Source organism: Petaurus breviceps, unplaced genomic scaffold, assembly GCF_028583685.1.
Source record: "Petaurus breviceps papuanus isolate PSGF00001 unplaced genomic scaffold, PetGlider_PUasm1.0 182, whole genome shotgun sequence".
NCBI lineage: Eukaryota > Metazoa > Chordata > Mammalia > Diprotodontia > Petauridae > Petaurus > Petaurus breviceps.
In genome coordinates, this window is record NW_027185786.1 from 1710171 (window position 1) to 1733210 (window position 23040).

The following is a 23040-nucleotide window of genomic DNA, read 5'->3' on the forward strand; positions in this document are numbered from 1 at the left end:
CTAATGCCCTCCAAAGTCCCCATGACCCCCACGCTCCTGGTGCCCCCCAAAGTCTCCATGACCCCTACACCCCAAGTGCCCACCATGCCTTCTAATGCCCCCCAAGTGGTTCCTAAAGTCCTCATGACCCCCATGGTCCCCAAGTCCCATGACGCCCAAGATCCCGACTCCCCGTGGCGTCCCCAAAGTCCCTATGACCCCACAGCCCCCACGAGGCCCCTCCCGCTCCCCACCCTTCCGCGCCTCCACGAGCCCAGGCCACAGAGCCCGCCCCTGCCAGCACCCGGCAGTTAACTGAAACCAACAGCCGAGTCCGGAGCACGCCAAACCCGCCCCGCCCCAACTACCTCTTCCTCCAATCACAGAGGACCAGAGGCGGACCGAGGGGACGCTACAAGCCAATCGTCAAGCGGTCCGTATCCAGGATCTCGGAATTTCTTCCAGAATTTCCATTGGTCGGTTTCAAAACAACGGTAGCCAATGAGAGAGGAGAAAAGGAGGAGGGCGTTGGGGAGAGTTGGGAGCCTGCAGCTAGGTCGGAGGCCGAGGTTGCAGCTGGAATCATGGTGGGGTCTGCGGCCCACGCCGCGGCCGTAGGTGAGTGTCAGCCCGCTGCTCAGGCGAGCCGAGCCGAGCCCGGGAGGGGAAGGAGAGGGAGGCGGTTACCCCCACCCCTCTCAGCCCCGGGACCGAGAAGGGCCACCCCGACATCATTTACACGTGGGGAAACTGAGGTTCAGAGCGGTTAAACGTTTGGCTTGCCCCAGGGGGGACTGTCAGAAGCAGGTTACCCAGGTCCTCTGACCCCCAAAGCCTGCTCCCTTCCCACTTGCTTGTGTCCCTCCACTCACCCCAATGTTTGCACACGAAATCCACAGGGCTACCCCCTCCCCCCACAAGGCTACTTCCTGAGAATGCGAGAAATCGAGTCAGGACGTGATTGACTGGCCTGCCCGGGTCACCAGGTGCCCGGGCCAGACCCCCGCCCCCACCGGCGCCGCGGGAGGGGAAGAAACCGCGATTCTCCATTCCCCTGCGGGTCAGAAGATGGGCGGGGCTCAGGCTTTTAATATTAACCGTCCTTCCTTAGGTGTCGTTAGGTTAACTCTCGCTGTTACTGTCACTTCACTGTGATGCATTGTAACACAACCCTCAATCAGGCTGGCATAACTGTAATGTTGTGGCCAGAAGCTGGCATTTACCTAGCGCTTTAAGATTTGTAAAGCATTTCACACGTATTATGATCCTCAGGGCCACAACAATCACAATAATAGTATATATATAGCACTTAGTATGTGCTAAGCAATGACCCTCCCGACAACCCTGGGAGGTCGCTGTGATTACCACCTCCCTTTGACAGAAGAGAAAACTGACATGAATGGAAGGCAGTTGACTGCTCAGGGTAATACAGCTACCCTATGGTGTCAAGATTCTAATTCTAATACATTCTGTATGCTGCTGCGCCTACTCTACCCTCCCCCCTCATTGTACAGCTCAAGAAACTGAGGTAGAAAGGTTTTGACTTGCCCACAGTCCCTCTAGCACCCTCGGGATTTGGACTTGGGTCCTCTCAGTACAAATCCATACCCTTTCTACTGTTTACAAAAGGAAAAAGTGCATTATGATGTTGGAACCCAGAAATAGGACAGCTATGTGAATTGAAAAAGACTATGAGAAATTAAAAATTAACATTTTTTTTGGTCTTGCAGAAGAGCGACGAAAAAAGCTCCAGGAGTATTTAGCAGCCAAAGGGAGGCTAAAAGGTCCAAACACCAAGTGAGTGAGTGTGCATGTGTGTGCAAGCGCTATTGATCACTCACAGTGAGTGTGCTTGTGTGTGCAAGTGCTATTGATCGCTCAGAGTGAGTGTACGTGTGTACAAGCACTATTGATCGCTCAGAGTGTGTGCGTGTGTGCAAGCACTATTGATTGCTCAGAGTGAGTGTGCGTGTGTGTGCAAGATCACTCACTGCCTAAAATTCCCACCTCTGAGCCATTGCTTTTCTTGTTGATGTCCATGACACCAAACGCTGGCTTGTGTGCTGTGGTGACTCAGCCCAGCCAAGAAAAAGGCAGACCTGCTTTCCTTTCTTCTGGTTGTTTGCTCTTACTCATGTTGGGCCCATTGTCAAGATCTAAACATTCCAGCAGTTTCAAGATAAAGATTCTACAAGTTGGATATTACCCCCCATAACTCCAGAGGCATTTCTTTCATTCCCTTTCTCTCTATTTGAAAGGGAGGTCCCTTGTGGCTGCCAGGCCTCAGCAAGACTGGGACTGGTTTGGGTGCCTTTCCTTGACCTTCCATCCCCTGGTGAAAACAGCCTCCTCCCTTTACCCCTCAATACCTTGACCCCTTGACTGAAGCCGCTCCCTCCAAGGTTACCAGAGTCCCTTTGCCTCTAAATCCCACAGCTTTCCTCAGTTCTTTCCTTCTTGAGTCCTTTGAAGCTCTTGGCTTTATTGGCCATGACCTTTCCCGACCCTCTGGGCTCCAGTGGATTGGGCCTCTGCCCTCCTGACTTTCCTCCTCCCCCTCTGGCCATTCCTTCCCAGCCTCCTTTGCTTTAGTCATCCGTGTCCTGCTAGCTTAGCATGGATGTTCCTGAGTGCTCCTTCCTGGTCCCTCCTCCTCTGCTGTCTGTCCTCTCCCTTGGAGCTTCCTCCAGGATCTTCAAATTCAAAATTACATTACCATTACAGTGCCTTGGAGCATCTCCATGCAGACGACTCCCCAAACTATATATTCAGCCCTGAACTTGAGTCAGATATCACCAGGTGCTTTGTGAGCACCAGGCTTTGTGCTGGGTATTAGGGATACAAAATAAAACAGTCCTTTCCTTCTATTGGGAGGAAACAGCCCATCCACTGAAAAGTCAATGGGAAATATACACAAAGATAATTTCAGGGGTCAGGGAGACCCTGGTAAGTGGCTCAAGCAGGATTAGATGGGGGGGGGGGAGGGAGGGGCAGTCGAGGTGGGAGGGTTGCCAGTGTAAAGGCCTGGAGACGGGTGAGGGGCCAGGAGGGTTCGACAGGACCCTAGAAGGAAGGAATGTTGAACAGCCTGGAGCTGGATGGGGAAGGACTTTAAAAGCCAAACAAACACAGGAGTTTGGGTCTTATCTCATCGACTGGACCTGCCCACATGGGATCAACGAGGTCAGGTCTCTGCTTTAGAAATGACCCCTTGGCAGCCATGGGGAAGAGGGGTTGGACGAAGGTGGCGTAATGTATGTGATGAGCCCACAAAGAACACTGAGAACAAGAGCCAGGGAGGCAGGAGAACCAGGAGAGAGCAGGACCCCAAAGACCCAGAAAAGAGAGAATATCTAGGAGAAAGTGGTGCTCAGCTGTGTCTGGTGCTGCAGAGGGGAGGGCGGGGGAAGACAGAGAAAGACCCGTGGATTGGCAATAGAGAGGTCCTTGGTGACTCTCAGAGCAGGTCCAGCCACCTGATGGAGGAGGGGACACTGGGCTGGACCAGCAAGAGGAAGGAGATAGATTGTGAGCAACAGCTACCAGTCATTGGTGTGTTTGACCAAAACCCAACATTTACTAATAGTGTTCATGAGATCCCGGCCATAGAGCTGAGAGAGACCTTAGCTGTCGTCTAATCTCGCCCTCCCCATTTTAAAGATGAGGAAACTGAGGCCTAGAAAAGTTACACGATATTTCCAGTGACACACCAGTTGAAGCAGAATTTGAACCCAGGCCTTCAGACTGCCAATCTAGCGCTCTCACCATCAATGTTTCATTACTAGTGGCTGTTATGCCCATATCTGTCAGTTTCCAAATGACCTTGTCCAAATGTCAGTGAAAGCATCAGATGACCACATAGCTAAGATGGTTTGGCTTAATTTCAGTATCTCAGTGCCTTTGATAGCACCATGCACTCAGAGAATCCACCAAGAAATAACATGATCATCTATTCTGTGTGAATAGGTGCTGGGTGGGAGGCAGAGGGTAGACAGATCAGCAGACTTGGCAGGAAGACCTAAGTTCAAATTCAGCCTCAGACACTTACTAGCTATGCTTACTAGCTTACTAGCCATTTCACTTCTGTGTGTCCCAGTTTCTTCATCTGTAAAATGGTCACTTATCTCCTAGGGTGGTTGTAATGTTCAAACAAGATGATTTTTGCACTCATTTAATAGATGTGTGCTATTACTCTTACTAATAGGATGACATGGTCTTTAGGAATGAAGATGTAAGGCATGATTTGTAGGAGATTTCTACATCTAAACAGGAATATCACATTTTACTTCCTTCCCTTGTGACCTCAAGATTGATTTTATTTTTTTCCTCTTCCACAGGCCTTATCTCAGAGACCAGAAACAGTGTTCAAAGCCACCAACCTCTAGACCTGTAAGTAGAAATTAACTGCAATATTTCAGAATTGGAAGGGCCCCACAGCCACATATCTTCCCCCCAGATGGTAACCCATCCTTCACTTGAAGATCTCAAGTGGGGAGAGGTCTTGTACCTCTGGGCACTTTCCAGCCCCCTTGGAACAGCATAGCTCTGACCATTGGCAACATTTCTGACAGCCTTGAGCCCCTTTGCACCTTCCCCACGTCGAGCCTGGTTCTGCCTTCCACAATCCAGCCAAACAAGTTGAATCTCTTTGCTGCATGACAGACCTTTCAGCATGATAGGCAGCTTCTGTATTCTGCCTCTCCCAGCTAACTGAAAAGCCCTATCCTTCGCCTGAGCCTCATGGAGCAAGAGATCATGGCTTTTCGCCAGCCTAGCTGTCCTCCACTGGACCCTTTTCCACTTAGCAGCATTCATCTTTAGGGGGGCAGGCCCCCAGAGCCCCATCCCTAGTCCAGGTACGGTCTCCTGGGGCCATCCCCAGCAGAGCCACCACCTCCTTGTCCTGGGGCTGAGGCCTCTCTCAGCGGACCTGGCAGTTGCCTTCTCTTGGTCTCAACTTTCCTCACCAGCCTCTGCTCAGTCTAACCTCTAGCATCGCTGACATGGCTATTGTAAGACCACGCCGTGATTTTATATCCATCATCCATTGCCCAGTCTTGGCTTCCAGCTCCTGGACACATTTTTTCAAAGCTGGAGTTGGGGAGTTCTCCTTGTCTAGGTCTCTAGACAATTGCCCTTTATCCTCTGCAGCAGAATTGCCTTCAGAATCTCATTCTTGACAGCGTCCCATCCATCCTGAGCTGACTTGCTCCATCCACTGGATTCTACCTTTCTTTTTCTAAACCAGGGAGTCTTAGCCTTTTCAGTGCCATAGACGCCTTTGGCAGCAGACTGGTGATACCTAGGGCCCCTTTCTCAGAATCATGCTTTTAAATGCTTAAGATAAAATACATAATATCATATAATGTGATATTAAATGCTTAAAATAAAGTACATCATATTGCACAATTATCCTTTGTAAATGACTTAGCTATTGCCAACAATACAAAGATGCAAGACAATTCTGAAGGGCCTATGATGACAAATGCTATCCACCTCCAGAGAAAGGTCTGATGGAATCTGAGTGTGAATCAAAGCATATTTTTTTCTAACTTGATTTTTCTTGGGGTGTTTTGTCTGTGTTTTCTTTCACGATACATTTAATATGGAAATATCTTTTGCATAACTTCACATGCATTACCTTTATCAAATTGCCTTCTCAATGATGGGGAGGGGGAGATGGGAGAGAATTTGGAATTCAAAATTGTAAAAATGACAGTTAAAAATTGTTTTTACGTGTAATTGGGGGAAAAATAGTAAAATGCAAAAATAAATTTAAATGAGTAAGATTTCAAAGGAAGCAAATTATGTTAAAAAAAAAACACTTATTTTTGTTTAAGTTCACAGAATCTAAGTTAAAAATTTCTGCTCTAAACCTTTTCAAATCAGCTCTCCCAAAATCTATGCTTGGCTTTTTTCATTCTTTCTACAAACATCCATTAAGTACCTACTGTGTGCTGGGTACTGTGCTACATGGTAGGGAAACAGACAAAAATTAAGTCGTCCCTGCCCTGAAGGAGTGTACCTTCAAGCCCTGGGTTGGGTGTAGCTGGAAACTGGGAGATAATGGCAGCCACGGGGGACACGCGCACAGGCAGCTCATGTGTCCATTTCCAGGGTCAGGGACAGCACTAGCTCTGGACAGTCCAGCTGAAAGCCTTGTCTAATGGGTGGCACCTGAGATAAGCGCAGATTCTAGGAGGGGGTGGCCACTCAACCCAAAGCCTCCCATCATTTGTACCCCAGAAACCCTTTTCGTGAGAATCAAATCCAGAAGAAAAGTTTTCCATCTTAGTTTTGAAGGATGAGAATGGTGTGAAGGCAGTCAGGCCGTTAGCTGCGCCACTTTCTGCTGCGGATGTCCAGGCGATCCAGCTGCCCCATCCCCATGAGTTCATGCCTCTGTGCAGGGCCTAGGAGCTGGATTCCAGGGTCTTCAGCTAGTTCTTCCCTCTGTCCAGGTAGTCTGCAGTATAGGCCAATGACAATACAGTTTCTGTCTGTGCTTCCATCGATTTTCACCCAAATACCATATTTCTCTACTCTGGTGCCTAGACTTCCCAACAAGAATACAACTTGGTGGGGCAGCCAGGTAGCACAGCGAGTAAGAGCACCAGCTCCAGTGTTGAGAAGACCTGGAGATCAAATCCCGGGCTCAGACACTTAGTACCCACCTAGAAACACCTGGCCGTGTAACCTTGAGCAAGTTACTTAACCCCAATTGCTTTAAAAAAAAAAAAAGGAAAAAGAAAAAAAAAGAATACAACTTGGTTTTTTGTTTTGTTTTGTTTTTTTGAAGGGGAAAGGGAAGGAAAGGCAATTGGAGTGAACTGACTTACCCAGGGTCACACAGCTAGTAAATAGGTCAAGTGTCAGGTCACATTTGAACTCAGGTCCTCCTGACTCCAGAGTCGGTGCTCTATTCACTGTGCCACCTAGCTGCCCCTAAGAATACAACTTCTTAATTCACTGTACTCCTCTGCCCCACTCCCAGATTTTCACTCCCCCCCTCTGGTTACTGGATTTCCTCACATGAGTATATCTTAATATACAGTGCTCCACACTCCTCTTTTCCCATTCTGCATCCCATGAGTAGCATACACCCTTCCAGAGCCAAAGCCCAGGCAACAGTCTCATCCCCCAAGTCCCAGAGACACCTACGAAGTCAAATTTGCCACATTCCATTAGGACTTGTTGCTGACCCTGAGTGGTTTCCATACTTTGTAACTTTGCCTAGGAACGTGAAGCTGCAGAGAGTTTTTAAATATCCACTTGATATGAACCAAGAAATCATTTGCTTACCTGTTGGGAGTGTTCTGGTACTCTGTTTGTTATTAAAGACATATAGACCCAGACAGACCATAAGCCTGCACCGCACAGACCAGCCTCTCCAAGGTCTGCAAAGCTTCTCCCCATGCTGTTGTCTTCAGTCTTGGCAGCTGTTTGAGACCATCCACTCAGCTATATAGGGGTTTTGATCCACAAATTCCTGCAGTCTTGAAGTAAATGACAATAAATCATTGATACAAAAGCTTCAGCAACCTAGAGAATATTCATAACAGAAATAAATTTCCCATAAATATACCTGGTGCTAACATCAAGTGCTAATAAAAGTTTAATAGCTTTGCTTTGTGCCAGTGACCACAGGAAGATATGGGCCCTTATTAGGATTTCCAAGTCACTAAATAGAGACCTTCTGAATTAATTTGTTCTTTGTGAGGAGAGTATAGATGAGGTGGTTTATTGAAGAGAATACACAAATCCCAAGTTACATTTCCTCCCCGAGCAGGTTGTGATATAGTCAAAGAAGTATGATGGACAGACATAAAAAGAGAATAATAACAAAAGGCAGGAAATTATAGACGTGAGCTGAGCGGTACAGAAAAGGGCAAGCAGAAGAAAATGACAGAGACCGTGAGGGTTGTGATGAGATTAGATCCTGATCTTGAAAAGAAGATTAAAACAGGTGGAGTATATTGGGCATTGTGGTGCAGTGGGTAGAGCCCTGGACTGGAGTCAGGAAGATATGATTCCACATCTAGCCTTGGATACTAGCTCTGTGGCCCTGGGCAAGTCATCTTCTGCCTCAGTTCTCATCTGTAAAATGGGTATGATAATAATATCTACCTGCCAGGGTTGTTTTGAGGATAAAACGAGATATTTGTAAAATACTATACAAATACTAACTATTATTATTGTTGTGATTACAAATTATAGCCACAGCACAAAGGCAGAAAAACACATGGAATCTAGGTGATCATAAGTAGATCATGTCAGCAAATGATGGCAAATAAGACTAGAAACTTTGGGGGCTAGACTGAATGCCTGGCTAAAGAATTTATACTTTAGGGGTGGCTAGGTGATGCAGTGAACAGAGCACCAGCCCTAGAGTCAGGAGGACCTGAGTTCAAATCTGGCCTCAGACACTTAACACTTACTAGCCTTGTGACCTCAGGCAAGTCACTTAACCCCAATTGCCCTGCATTCCCCCCCTCCAAAAAAAAAAAGAATTTATACTTTATTCCATAGACAATGAAGAGGATGATTGATTTCCAAGAGAGATGGGAGATGGAAAAAACAAATTATGGTAGAAAAGCCAGTACAGAAGCTAGTGCAATAATCTAGTGGTGAGGTGATAAGGATCTGAATGAGGGTGGTGACTATGGGGCAGGAAGAGCTGCAAGAAACTTTGCAAAGGAAGGATCCAGACAACTTGGTGATTGATGGGCTAGAGCAAAGGGACAGGGAGGCCAAAGTTAGAGAGAAGCCAAGAGGGGAGGGGCCTTGGTACAAGATGGCAAGCTCAGCTGTAAGCGTCTTCAGATCAACAAGCATTATTTGGAGTAGCTAGGTGGCTCAGTGAATACAGCACTGGCCCTGGAGTCAGGAGGACCTGAGTTCAAATACGGACTCAGACACTTAACACAAAAACTAGCCATGTGACCTTGGGCAAGTCACTTAACCCTAATTGCCCTCCAAAAATAAAGGCAAAAAAAAAAAAGAAACCAAACATTATTTAAGCCCCTGCCATGGGTCAGGCACTGTGCTCAGACATGGAGATTCAAAGACAAAAGTGAAACCATTTCTGCCTTCAAGGAGCCCCATGATGAGTTTGAAAAGGTCCAAGAAGCACCAGGGTCAGAGCTGAGAAGAGAGGTGGGGAATTCTGTGCAGACTGGTATTGAGGGTGAGGTGTGTGCTTTCCCCCAGACAGTGCCTTCTGTCATCATTGCCCACATCCCCCGGCAGCCCCACCTTGAGGGTAGAGACAGACAGCTTCATGTCTGTAGACTCCACACAAAGCAGCACAGATGTCAATCCCAGTTAAGCTGAAGGTAGGTGCTCAGGCTGTGTGACTTGCCTATAGATGGGAAAATCTTCATTGTCTCCAAGCTAAAATAAGCCAAGTTAGACATTTAGCTGGGTTGGTTTTTTTTTTGCTTGTCTTTGAATAGATTGTCTTAATTAAGTCATTGTTGCTATTGTGCTTTTCTCTTTCAGACGACTAGACCCAAAAATGACCCAGTGAAACGGACGCAGTCATGTGCTGCTGGGAGGCCTGCTGATAATGTGCTCCAGCCAGGATCTTCCAATGTCAATGGAACCCAAAGGTCAAAACCAGCAGCACCAAAAATTGTGGGGAAAGGACCGGTTACAGGCCCCCTTTTCTCCAAGCCAGACTCCAAACACTCAGGGAATACCCAAATCCAACATCCACAGAAAATGGCATCTTCTACTTCACATAAACTCTCTAGAAAGCCTCTGACATCAAGTGAGACCCAGTATATGAGGAAGGCCGCAGAGCAGAAGGTAGACAAGAAGAAGACAAATCACAGAATTGCCGGATGGACAGGCTCTGTGCCTGAGCTCCATGCTGAAAACCAGCTCTTGGATAACTTTTCAAAGGAGACAGACAAAGAGAACTGGCCTTTCCCAACCATTGGAGAGCTAAAGAAGAAACCAGAGTCTGGGTTTTGTAACCCAGCTAAATCAAAGTGCAATTCTGACAATCCTAGCAAAAGAGGTCTGGCTCCAAAGCAAGCTGTGGACAAAGATACCAAGAATAGCGTCCTTCTGAAGAACCAAGTTCACAAACCATTTGTTCACAAGATTCAAGTCTGGGTTCCTACAGGAAATTCCCAGCAGCAACTCCCCAAGGAGGCAGGTTGTGAAAAACCCAGAGAAAAACTTCTAAGGATGATTCCTTCTCATTTGGTTCAGAGCCTTGCTGGGACTCAAGAATCAAAGAAACTAGTCACCAAGAAAGAGGATGGAAAGGTCAAGAAAGATGAAAAAGATGGCAATAGAACAAAGTTACAAGAAAAGAGTGTCACTAAAGAGACTATAGAAAGAAGACTCCCAAGGACAAACCCAGCAGTGCCACAGGTGGGAAAGTTCAATAGATGTGATAATGGTAAACAAGATCCAAAGCTGACACAGCCATCTGTAATGGCACCACCGTCAAGAGCCATGACAGGACAGCCTCACTTGATGGGGGGCACCTTGAAAGTTGACACACACAGGCCTACAAAAAATGAGAGGAATTATAGCTTGAAAAAAGAGCCACAGACTCTGGACTCCAAGGCCAAAAGGACTGTGCCCTGGAATTATTCTGGGAGAAGCGTGAACCCCAAAGCTCATCACTGTGTCAGCTTGCCAAAGCTGACCACGAGTGAAGGAGGAATGCAAGAACCAGCTCTGCTGGAAGCCTCTGGTCCCCAAGTCGAGCCGAATACCCAGTGGAAGAGAAGCAAAGAGGACCGAAGGTATTGGTAGCATCTTAAAATGGGGAATAATGTACAGATATCCATATACATGATAACCCATATAACAGTGGGTTGTATATCCATATAACTACATTTTCATGAGATCAATTTGTACACAAAGATATGGTTGGCTAGACAAGTAAGTGGAGATTTTTTCCTACGTATCAGTTATGACTATTATTCCTGTAAAGTGAGATCTGTTTCAGCAGTCTATCAGACTGAGCAAGGTACAATTTAGCTTCAAGTAGACAATTGTAAAGCCTTTAAATGGCCCTCCTGGCTCCAGTCTGTGCCAGGTTGGTCCATCCATCCCACCACTGCCTAAGTAATTGTCCTCATTGCACTGACATGTCACTCTCAAAAGCCTTCTGTGGCTCCCTATTGCCCACAAATTGAAGGATGAACTTCTGATTCTGGCATTCAAGGCCCTTCCACAGTCTACCACCAGCTGTTCCTTTTCCAGTCTTTCTTGTACTTCTCCCCTTCTATACACTGTTTGAGACAAACTCCTTGTTCTCCTCCCCATATCCAAAACTGTTCTATCTCCTTGTCTTTTCCCTCTTCTTCTCCCATGCCCATAATAGACTCCCCTCACCTTCTACTGAAGTAGTCATAGTGTATGGGAAAGAGCACTGGGTTTGGAGTCAGGAGATTAATTCTGACTCCAAACCCACATCTCAATCAATCACTTGTTTTCAAATCCCAGTACAGTGGATACAGTGCAAGACTTGGAAAGCTTGAGTCCAAACCTGACTGACATACTTACTTAACTTCCCTAGGCCTCAGTTTCTTCATCTGGATAATAATAGTCCCTCACAGAGCCCTTGTGGAGGTCCTAGAGGTGAACATGTGTAAAGCATGCCCTAGTGCCCTTATCTGTAAAATGAGAGGGTTGGATTTGCTGATTTCAGAAAGGCACCTTAGAATTCTAACTCCTATGATCTTAGGAGGTCCCTCCAGGGGGTTCACTCAGGTGTCACCTCCTTTGTGAGGCCTGCCCTGACCCCCTCGTAGCCCTCAGATGAAAACACTTTCTTACGCTTCAAGTTTCTCGTGACATTCTGCCTGGGATTCTCCTTCACACTTTTCACTTTCCCTAATATCAGTAATATGCATATTAAATTATAAATTCCTTGAAAGCAGAGGCTATGTTGTGTTTGTCTCTATCTCCAACATCTAGCACATAGTAGGTACTTAATAAACGTTTACCAAATGGGCTCATTTCAGCATCTTGTCATCTCTGTGGCTGATCCAAAATACCAGGTCTCTAAAAGTCTTGTCCCAAAAAGAAATCAGACTCATAGCCCAGCAAGAATATTAATGCCTGAGTCCTTCAAATGCTGATTTTGTTAGCCTGCTGGACCAGCTGTTTTGGACTCGAGTTCTAATTAAGAGTTCAGGACTGGCTACACACAAGAGACTTACAGTGCTATGGAGTAAATCAAGGTTTACTGTTGGCATCCATTTGAACAATAAATAAATAAGCATTAAGTACCTACTATGTGCCAGGACCTGTGCTAAATACTGGGGATGAAGAAAGGTACAAGACAGTCCCTACTTTCCAGGGGCTTCCATTCTAATAGGAGAGAAACCAGAAGTATGTGTAAAAATAATTACAGCATTAACGTAAAGTTAATACAAACATATGCAAAGTCGTTCAATACAACAAGCAGCTAAAATAACAACCTCTTAGGTGGTATCTGTTCTCTTCTTTAAGGCAGGTGAGGCAACCTGGCGCCTTTGCCAGCAGTCAGTATAATGGCCCGCTTTTATAAGGTGCTGCAATACCTACAAAGCCCTTTACATATATCCCATTTGATCCTCTCCACAGACCCTAGGAGGTAGGACCTATAACTATTCCCATTGTATAGATGAGGAAACAAACTTGCCTAAGGCGACACAGCTAGCAAGTATCTAAGGCAGGATTTGAACTGTGCCCCTCTTGATTTGTCTTAACAGTCTATCTTCAGTGCCACCTGGCCTGAAACCATGGCTGATGGTAATATCCTATTTCCTATCACATACTTTTGCCTTTTCTGTTTCTTTCTCTCCCCAGTCTCTTGCCATCTCCCCTTCCTATTTCTAAAGCCTGCCAGTATCTACATTAGTGACATTTAGTGCTAAAAAGATTGGTTGCCCAGAGTCTAATGTGGTCCCTGGAAAAGAGCTGTCAGGGAGGGGCTTGGGCTTGTAACAAGGATTTGCAAACTTTCTTTTTTTCAATTCTTGCATTTTAACTTTCTGAAGACCTACATTATTTTATAAAATATATGGTTCAGGTGGCACTTTGGTTTAAATCCCTGGTAGGCTACAACACAGTGAGATCTGTATCAGTGGTTAAGGGACTTAGGGGGAGTTTCCTAAAAGAATAAAGTCCAGTAATGCAAAAAATAATAGATCTTTATTCTGGCACATTTCAACTCTTACAAGTGGGAGGGCCAGGAGCATGGTGGAGCCGGGGCAATGAGGCGAATACCACCAGATCTCAGGTACCAGAGGGTTAGCTTAGGTAAACCCTATTTTAACCTCTTTCTAGTCACTGGGACATAGGAAGCAGTGGTCTTCAGACCTCAAGAGCCATTGAAAAGAGGTTAGTGATGTTCCTTCAGAGAAGCTGACCTGGGATTTGTCATGCCTGGTCCTGCCAACCTGTCACTTACTGGTCAATGTGTGGGCCATCTGGCTTCCCATCACCTCCATGACGAGGCATCCCAGTGTCAAGTATTTTTTAGAGATGGGCAGCTTCTTGATAAGGCATATCTGGTGGTTCCTACCTCTAACGTCATAGGCAGATAAAAACTAGGTATTAGTTAATGCAAGAGACCGTACTGACCTATCTGGGGAATACAAGCATGAGATATGGAACAATAAGGCAGGGAAGGAGATTGAAAGTGAGTGAGGGAGATTTCCAGAACAGTTATGTGAACTAGTTGGGTCCAAGAGAGGCCCAAAGCTCCAAGTGTTTTAGACTGACACCTATACATTTGTGTGGGCATGTATATGGATAAGTGTGTGTGTGTGTGTGTGTGTGTATATATATGTATGTTCATTTGATGTCAGAAAGGTTTTCTGTTGATCTCATCTGTACTGGTTTCTATAAGTTACATAAGATAATACAATGGCTATACATTATATATATATGGCTAAACATATATGTATACATATATACATATATATATATGACATTGAGTAGGAATATCAAATAACAGTTGTCTCAATGATACCGAAGTTAAATGTAGCACTGAGGGGAGGGCTCTGAAGGGCTCTTATCCTATTAGTACAATAAGTGTTAGTTGTCAGTGTAGAAAGCTGCAGAGAGCCTGGGCCAGGGGTGGGGAACCTGCAGCCCTGAGGCTAATTGTGGCCTTCTAGGTCCTTGGGTGCAGCCTTTTGACTGAGTCCAAGTTTTACAGAACAAAACCTTTTATGAAGGGGATTTATTCTGTGAAGTTTGGATTCAGTCAAAGCAGCACTTGAGGACCTAGAGGGCTACCTGTAGCCCTGCACCTGGGCCATAGGAAGGAAAATGAGGGAAATCTGGTTGCAAGGAAAGGGCCAGGAGAGAGCAGGGATGAGTAGCTGCTGCTACTTGGGAGGGCCGGCTGCCCAAGTGGGACACAGATAGTCAGTGCTGTAAAGACGGGTTTGGGAGGGAGGGCCCGAAGCAATCACAGTAATCATAGGTGACATGAGGACACGGGATTAGCACAGAGATTGTGGTCTCAGAGATGGGACATCTGCTAACCATGGCCCCTCCCCCAGGTGCAAGCAGACCTGGGGCAGACAGGCCAGAAATACACACAGCACCTCGTGAGCACAGATGCCAGGATTTCCCCAACGGCTGCTTCTGGAGGCAGGGAATGGGCCAGTAATCAGGAGGCAATGACACAGCACAGGAGAGACCCTCCTGGGCCGTGCTGCACTGCCCAGCATGCCCACATCACTGCCTAGCTCTAACCTCACGACTGGTTTCTGTTATCCTCAGAAATCGAACCCAGCTCCCAAAGAATACCCAGCAGCCCACTCCCTGCTTCCTTAATGAAGCCCTCCCCAGGTCAGTCAGTCAGCATCAGTCCAGCCACTGCTGGGTGTCAGGCATTGTGCTTAGAGCTGAGGACACAGAGAAAGGAAGAAACAGCCCCTGCCTTAGAGGATCTGACACTGAGAGGAACGTGGGAAACTGTCTGCAGGCATGTCTGACTCTCAGTGACCTCATTCAGGGTTTACTTTTTTTTTTCCCCTTTTTCAAATGCTTTATTAACTTCTGATTTACATCATTCATTTCCGCCAGATTTTGAGTTACAAATTTTCTCCCCGGTTTTCCCCTACCCACCGCCCCAAAATAGCACTCCCACACATGGTGGACCTCTATGCCCCAGTGCCTATATATCTTATTTCCCAATTACATGTAAAATCGTATTAATAATAGTGTTTTTTTTTTTTACATTTGATTTTAAAACTTTGAATTCCAGATTCATTCCCTTCCTCCCTTGTCACCCACCCTTACTGGGAAGATAAGCAATTTAGTATAGGTTGTACATGTGTAGCTAATGCAAAACATTAACATAGTAGATATATTGTAAAAGACTGACTATATTTCCCTCCCTCTTATCCCACCTCCCACTTGTTCTGTTTTCTACGTTGATCCCGTCCCTTTTCAAAAGTGGGTGCTTCCATCTTCCCTCCACCCCCCCCCAGCCTGCTCTCCCTTCCATCATCCCCCTTCTCATCCCCTTCGCCCCTACTCTCTTGTAGGGTGAGATACCCTATTTAGTGTGTATGTCATTCCCTCCCCTAGCCAAATTCAATGAGAATAAGGTTGACCCATTCCCTTTTGCCTTCCTATTCTTCCCCTCCATTGTAATCATTTTTTCTTGCCTCTTCTATATGAGATAGTTTACCCCATTCTGTCTCTCCCCATCTCCTCATTATATTCCTCTCACCTCTTAATTTCACCTTTTAAGTATCATCCCTTCCTATTAAATTGGTCCTGTGCCCTCTATCTATGTATACCTGTAAACCTGTAATATATATATATATATATACATATATATATATATATTCCCTTAAACTATTTTCATACTGAGAAAAGTTTCATCAGTTACAATTATCATTTTTCCATGTAGGAATGTTCATAGTTGAACTTTGATAAGTTCCTTATGATTTCTTTTCCCTGTTTATCTTCTCGTGCTTCTTGTATCTGAATATCAAATTTTCTATTCAACTCTGGTTTTTTCATCAAGAATGCTTGAAAGTCCTCTATTCCACTGAATGACCATATTTTCCCCTGAAACATGATACTCAGTTTTGCTGGGTAGGTGATTCTTGGTTTTAATCCCAGCTCCTTTGACCTCCGGAATATCATATTCCAAGCCCTTAGATCCCTCAGTGTAGAAGCTGCCAGATCCTGGGTTATCCTGATTGTGTTTCCACAATATTCAAATTGTTTCTTCCTGGCTGCTTGTAATATTCTCTCCTTGATCTGGGAATCCTGAAACCTGGCTATAATATTCCTAGGAAATTTCTTTTTGGGATCTTTTTCAAGGGGTGATCAGTGGATTCTTTCAACCTCTATTTTGCCCTCTGGTTCTAAAACATCAGGGCAGTTTTCCTTGAGAATTTCTTAGAGGATAATTTCTAGGTTCTTTCTTTGATTATGGCTTTCAGGTAGTCCAATAATTTTTAAATTATCTCTCCTGGATCTATTTTCCAGGTCAGTGGTTTTCCCAATGAGATATTTCACATTCCCTTCTATTTTTTTCATTTGTTTGGATCTGTTTAATAGTATCTTGATTCCTCATAAAGTTATTAGCTTCCATTTGCTCCAGTATAATTCTGAAGGAATGATTCTCCTCATTGAGCTTTTCAGATTCTTTTTCCATCTGGCAAATTTGGCTTTTTAAGGCATTCTTCTCCTCATTGCCTTTTCGAGACTCTTTTGCCAATTGAGTTAGTCTATTTTTTAAGGTATTATTTTCCTCAGTCAGGCTGTTGACTCTCGTTTCATAATTTTCTTGCATCATTCTCATTTCTCTTCCCAATTTTTCCTCCACTTCTCTTATCTGCTCCTTAAGGTCCTCTATGGCCTGTAACCAGCTCATATTTTTCTTTGAAGCTTTTGGTGCAGGAGTTCTGATTTCACTGTCTTCCTCCTGTTCCATGCTTTGATCCTTTTTGTCCCCAAAATAGGAGTCTAATGTTGGATTGCTTTGCTTTGTTTGCTTCCTTTGCCTGCTCATTTTGCCACTCAATTACTTGACTTTTGAGCTTTTTGCCACAGTAGGACTCTGCCACCAGACAGGGGAGCTTCATTTCAAACACTGGGGTTTTCTCTGCTGCTGGAGGTATTAGTTGGGTGCCCTCTCTGAAACCTCTACATGCTCTGGCAAGCTGGTCACACATCCCAGGACCTCCACCCTAGACTGCAATCCAGATCCAAGCAGGTTAAAGCAAGAGCGATCGCCCCTCACACTGGTCGCTTGGTCCCCCTACTCTCTGCATGCCAGGAGCTGAAGCACAGCCCTCAGCGGCTTCTTGCCCTGGGGGCAAAAGCTGCCCCAGTCCCAACTACTGGGTCCCAAAGTCCACACTGCACTGACCTCTCACTTTGTCCTTAGCATCTATGTGTTGATAATTCTGGACCGACCCAGCTGCTTGTGATCTGGAGTCCCTCCAGCTGGTGGTTGGTCAGGCCCGCCCTGGGGCTAAAACGCAGGGTGTGAGACTGGGTTCAGCTCCCAGAGCACTGCGCTGCTATCCTCAGAGGGAGGTTAGCTTCTCAGTGTCATTTTGTGGGTTCTGTAGGTCCAAAATTTGTTTAGAGTCCCCTTTTACATGAATTGGAGGTGGTGGGAGCCAGAGCCGTTGTGGAGTTCCTGTTTGTACTCTGCCATCTTGACTCCGGCCCCATTCAGGGTTTTCTTGGCAGAGATATTGGAGGGGTTTGCTATTTCCTTCTCCAGCTCATTTTACAGATGAGGAGACTGGGGCAGATAGCATTAAGGGACTTGCCCAGGGTCACACAGCTAGTAAGTGTCTGAGGCCAGATTTGAATTCATGAAGATGAGTCTTCCTGACTCCAGGCCCAGTGCTCTGTGCACCATGGCACCCCACAGAGACCCAACAAGGAGAGCACCTCGGTATATATGAGACATAAAGAATAGAGGTCTCCTCAGTGGGAAGGCACCAGCAGTGGAGACCAGGAAAGGCTTCCTCCAGGGCATGGGATTTGAGCTGACCCTTTAGGTAAAAGGGAACTCTCTAGGCCTGGGAAAAGGAAGGGCAGTGAGCAGGCAGCCTGCCCCATCTGTCCCTCCTGACCAGGAGGAGCATGGACAGAGCCTAAAGGAGGGGAGAGATTCTGACAGGTGACACTGGGGGCAGAGGGAATGGAGTAAGCAGAGGCACAGGTAGGGAAGTGTGGGTATGGTTAGAGGGCCATTCTCATCCCAAACGCCCATGGCCTCTATGATGTAGACAAGTGAGAGAGAAGGCTGCTTGCTGTGCAGGGATGGGGCAGATTGTAGAGCCTCTCATGCCAGGCTAGAGAGCTCAGACTTTATTGGGCAGCAAATAGAGACCCAGGGAAAGGGCTGGTAACCTCTGTTTGCCTTGAGTTTCCTTATCTGTAAAATGGGGATAATAATGACCAGGGTAGTTGTGAGGATCAAAGGAGATATTTGTAAAGTACTTTGCACACCTAGAAGTGGTGTCTATTGTTATTATTAGAGGGCATTGAGACTGGAGGGATGAGTGGTTGGTAATGAGGCCCAAGACAGACCAGAAAGAGGGGGATGGAGGGGAGGCCTCCAGGCAGAGAACTGACTGGACTTGGAAGCTAGTCAGAAGTGGGAGTGAAAGAGGGAAGAGTCAAAACCAGTGCCTTTACAAAGACAATTACAAGCCGACTGGGCAGCCTGGAGCCCAAGAGCAGGGGGTGGTGAGAGAGGCCAATCAGGAGACTCAGAGTGACAGGTGAGGACACTTCTCTGGGTGTCTGAGGCTCCCTGGGCAGGCAGGGCAGGGCTGGGCACCTAAGGGCTTGACCTGGACTCAGGGAACAGCCTTGCAGGTTTGGCCCTGAGATCAGGTGGAGGAAGGAGAGGGGTCACACAGAAGAGAATCTGAGAAATTATTTGCCTCTTAAATGGGGTGATTTGTTGTAATAGCCCTGGGCATCTATGTGGTTCTGAGCCCTTGGATGTGTCGAGCAATCATCACTGGAGGGCATTGAGTTGAAGCTGTCACCAAATACTGTTTCCACAGAGTTTATGTGGAGACTTGGGCCTGGGGTAGAGGCAAGCAGGGAAGGAAAGGCTGACAGATTTCCATTCATTTCCTCTGGTTTTGCATCAGCCTCAGTTTCCCTGCATCCCTTCTCCCAGAGCCCTCCATCAGCCTTCTGTTTTAAATCCCACAATAGGAAGAAGCTGGAAGAATGGCTGGCATCCAAAGGGAAGACCTATAAACGACCCCCTATGAAGCTTCTAGCACAAAATAAAAACATGAAGAAATTCAACCTTTCCTTCTGGAACAGCATAAAGGAGGAGGAGAAGGAAACAAAGACCACAGAGCTTGACCTATCCAACAAAATCAAAAGCACCCTGGCTGAGTGCCTGAAGCTTGTGGAAGAGGTGAGTGGAAGCTGGTCTGGCCTGGGGGTTTGGTGGAAGCCAGCACTGTCTCAGAGACATAGTAGAAAAGGAGCACAGGCAGTCCCCATCTCTAACCTGCAGGTTTCAGTAGCTTTAAGGAAAACCAGAAGCCCCTGGTTTGGAGTGGGTGTTCCTGGCTGAGCAGAGCAGCCTGGAAAGGCTGCAGATAGGCCACGGCCCACCTGTAGAGGCCACACTGACCAGCCAAAACCGTTCCCTAGTTCACATTTGATGGAGCACCTAGTCCAGAGTTTTGTGTATATTTATTGGGTGTTTCTGTGGAGTAGCCTTTTCCTCAGTGACGTGGGCATTATGCTTGCACCTTCTGTGACTACAGACAAGAAAGATGTTACGCATGTGGTTTGGGGGGATTCTTAATTTAATGAGCCAGAAACTATCAGAGCTGGAGCTGGAGATGGCTCTGGTGGAGAGAAGAACGGAAAAGGGCAGGGCCTGACATGACATTAACACTCCGAGAGCAAGGGCTGCCCCTGGAAGAGCTTGGATTAGGGAGAGATGAGGAGAAGGTGTTTCTGGCTGTGAGCACTATTCCAGTTAGAGCTGTGAGCTCAGAGTTTTCTAGACAGAGGGTGGTGACTCCTACAGAAGGGGATCATGGGAGCAAAGCCAGAAAGGCCCCTGCTCTGTGGCAAGGTCCAGGACAAGCCAGAGCGCAAGATGGAGAAGGGACCAGATGTGTGCTAACCTGGGCTCTCTAATTATACAGCATTACCCAGCATGCACTTTCAGCTGCCTCACCCAGATAATTAAGTAGACCTTGTACTTAGGTGGGATGTGATTAGCCCGGGCTATGTCCTCAGAAGCCCTCTAGCCCACCCCACAAGGGAGCAAGGATCCCATCCTAAGTACACCAGCCTTGGCCAGGGTGCTGAGAATGGGATCCTTGGCTGGATGACCTCTAGGGAGAGAACCCACTCCTTCCTGCCACGTCTGTTCCACTTTCAATAACCTTAAACCTTAGGGAGTTTTTCCTGACAACCAGCCTCAGTTTGCCTCTTCTTTGCACCTTCCACCCCTTCCGGTTCTGCCCTGTGAGACTGAGCAGAACCAGGTTAAATCCCTCTTTCAGCACTTCAGACAGCTCCTCTTCCCCTTTGAGTCATGTCCAGACTCACCCCTTCTGTGTGCTGGCTGCCGGCCTCTGGAGCCTCTCCCACGAATCCTTGCTTATAGTGAGGCGCCCAGAGCTGAGCTCAGCCCTCCAAACACAGTCAGAGCAGAACAAGGACGGCAAAACCACCAGCTGCCTCTCACAAGCCTGTGGTACAGCTGCATTCTGCACCCTGGTTAACAACCAACTTTCCAAAGGAAAAAAATGTGCATGGGACACATTAAGTTTTAATCTCCATCATTAGCATTTTCATTATCACTTTCTTACATCTAAACAGTCAACAACACAATATATCAAACCCTGATTTGTAGGGTTTGCCAATTTCCAAGGTATAAATGCTCCTATTTGAAAATTATACAATCCACTCTCCCCAACCAGTCCGAGCTGACTCCAGCACCCCTGCTGGGAGGCCTTTTTTTTTTTTTTCCTTTTTTTTTTTTGAGGGGGAAAGTCAGGGCAACTAGGGTTAAGTGACTTGCCCAAGGTCACACAGGTAGTAAGTGTCAAGCATCTGAGATTTGGTCTTCAGGTCCTCCTGACTCCAGGGCTGGAGCTCCATTCACTGTTCCACCTAGCTGCCCTGAAAATTCCTATATTTATTTGCTTTGTTTTGTGAGTCAGTAGGGGTTAAATGACTTGCCCAGGGTCATATGGGAGGCCTCTTTTTTGATCTACTGTTAACCCCCAAGGTCTTTCTGCTCTGAGAGTTCCCTGTCTTAGGCCAGTCCCAGCCCCACCATGCTGCTCATGGACATCTTTGGGTCGGACCAGCACTCAGGGACCCCACCCCTCCTTCCACCTCTGACTCTGGGCAGAGTCATTGACTCAAGACTGGCATTTCCAGAAATGATGCATCAGTTGATTTCCCTGGAACCCCGGCCCCTCACTGGCCCTTAGTCTCAGCCTCTTTGAACAGAAGCTCTCAGAGGGCAGGGCCATCTGGTGCTCTGCATTTGGCACAGTGCCTGGGGTAGTCATGGAGATGCGGCGCTGTCTGGCCGTCCCTCTTCCATCTGGCACTTGGAAAACTGCTTTGTGGGACCCAAATAATAAGACTTTACACATATTTCTATTCGATTTTGTGCCATTAGATTGGGCCCAGTTTCCTCAACCACTTTTTGAGTCTGGGGTCTATCATCCAGCATGTTAACTATCCCTCCCGGCTGTGTCCAACTGCAAACTTGATAAGCCTCGTATCTATGCCTTTATCTAAGTCATTAATAAAACCGTGAATAACGCAGCGCCAAACCCAGAACCTTGGGCCACTTCTTTTCAAGCTGATGTTGAATCCCACCCATTCTGAATGGACCTCTGTTATCAAATCTACCACACCATTGACTTACACCAAGGAAGAGCCCACCCGGAGCTGAGGGACCTGAGCAGATGGCTTAAATCGTGCTGTGCCCGTTTCCTCCTTTATAAAACAAGGGGATTCGAGTCAGTGCTGTTCTGTGACCGTGGGCCCACAGTTTCTCCTTTCGGTGGTGTAATGTCATGCCAAGCAAAGGCAACTTCCCAAGGTTCAAAATACCAGCATAGGTGCTCCCCATTTTATTCAGTGACAAATTAAGAACAGAGAAGATCAAAACATGACATCATTCAAAATACAGCATTTACTAAGGGTGATTAAATAATCTCCAAGTACTACCCCACCCCAGGACCTTCCAATCATTCAATCAATTTACAAAGTCCCTGTTCTAAATACTACTCCACCCCTAGGCTGTACCTTCATTCAGCCCATCACAAAGCCCCTCTTCTCAAATGGAGATTAGTTTCCAATCATAAGTAAAGTACTTTCATTTGTTCAATCTTAGAACACAAAAAGGTCAAAAGTTCCCCATCCCTGGATCACAATTGAATCTACCCCAGAGTTACAACAAGCTTAAGCACAGCATTTAATACCCAAATGGAGGTCTTTTCTTCATCTTGACACGAGACAAGTTCTCAGCAATCTTTGTTCCTGGGGAGACAAAGCTTAGCAAGGCCACAAGATACATTGCCAGTCTCTTCACTAATTCATTCTCTGTCTGAAGAACAGTCCTAGGACCCCTGAAAACATTAGCAAAACCCTCTCCCAGGATTTCTGTAAACATACAACAAGAAAATTCTTCTTCAGGGCTTCTGAACCAACAGAAAGGTTCCCAGACCCCTGCAACAACAGGACTGTCCTTCACCAGTGGACAGTATTCACTCTCTGTCTGCAGGACAGTCTCAGGAGCTCTTAACCAACAGAAAGGTTCTCAGACCCCTGCAACAACAGCACTGTCTTTCACCAGTGGACAAATCTGGCAAAACAACATCAAAACAGACAAAGTACCAGCAAAACAGCCATGTCTCCTCAGTCCTTGGCAGCTCCGGGGGCAGGTCTCAAAAGTCCAGGGCAATTCAAAGTGGCCCTCAGCAATCCTCTCAGTCTCTCTCTGTCTCCACGAGGGTGCTGCTTCCAAAAAAGTTCTGCCTCTCTCTCGTGTCTCTCCAAATCTACGTCACCAGCTCCTCCCAGTTCAGG

General features: G+C 46.6%; 1 protein-coding gene across 1 annotated transcript in view; it reads left to right on the forward strand.

Moving 5' to 3' along the window:
- The first annotated feature begins 473 nt into the window (after nt 1-473).
- CKAP2L (cytoskeleton associated protein 2 like) overlaps nt 474-23040 on the forward strand; it is a 36477-nt gene continuing 13910 nt past the window's right edge. Inside the window, exons 1-5 of the mRNA XM_069087525.1 lie at nt 474-597; nt 1710-1776; nt 4317-4368; nt 9481-10745; nt 19168-19378. Coding sequence (XP_068943626.1) covers nt 564-597; nt 1710-1776; nt 4317-4368; nt 9481-10745; nt 19168-19378 — 1629 coding nt within the window. The 5' untranslated portion in view covers nt 474-563. The remainder of the gene's footprint in view (nt 598-1709; nt 1777-4316; nt 4369-9480; nt 10746-19167; nt 19379-23040) is intronic.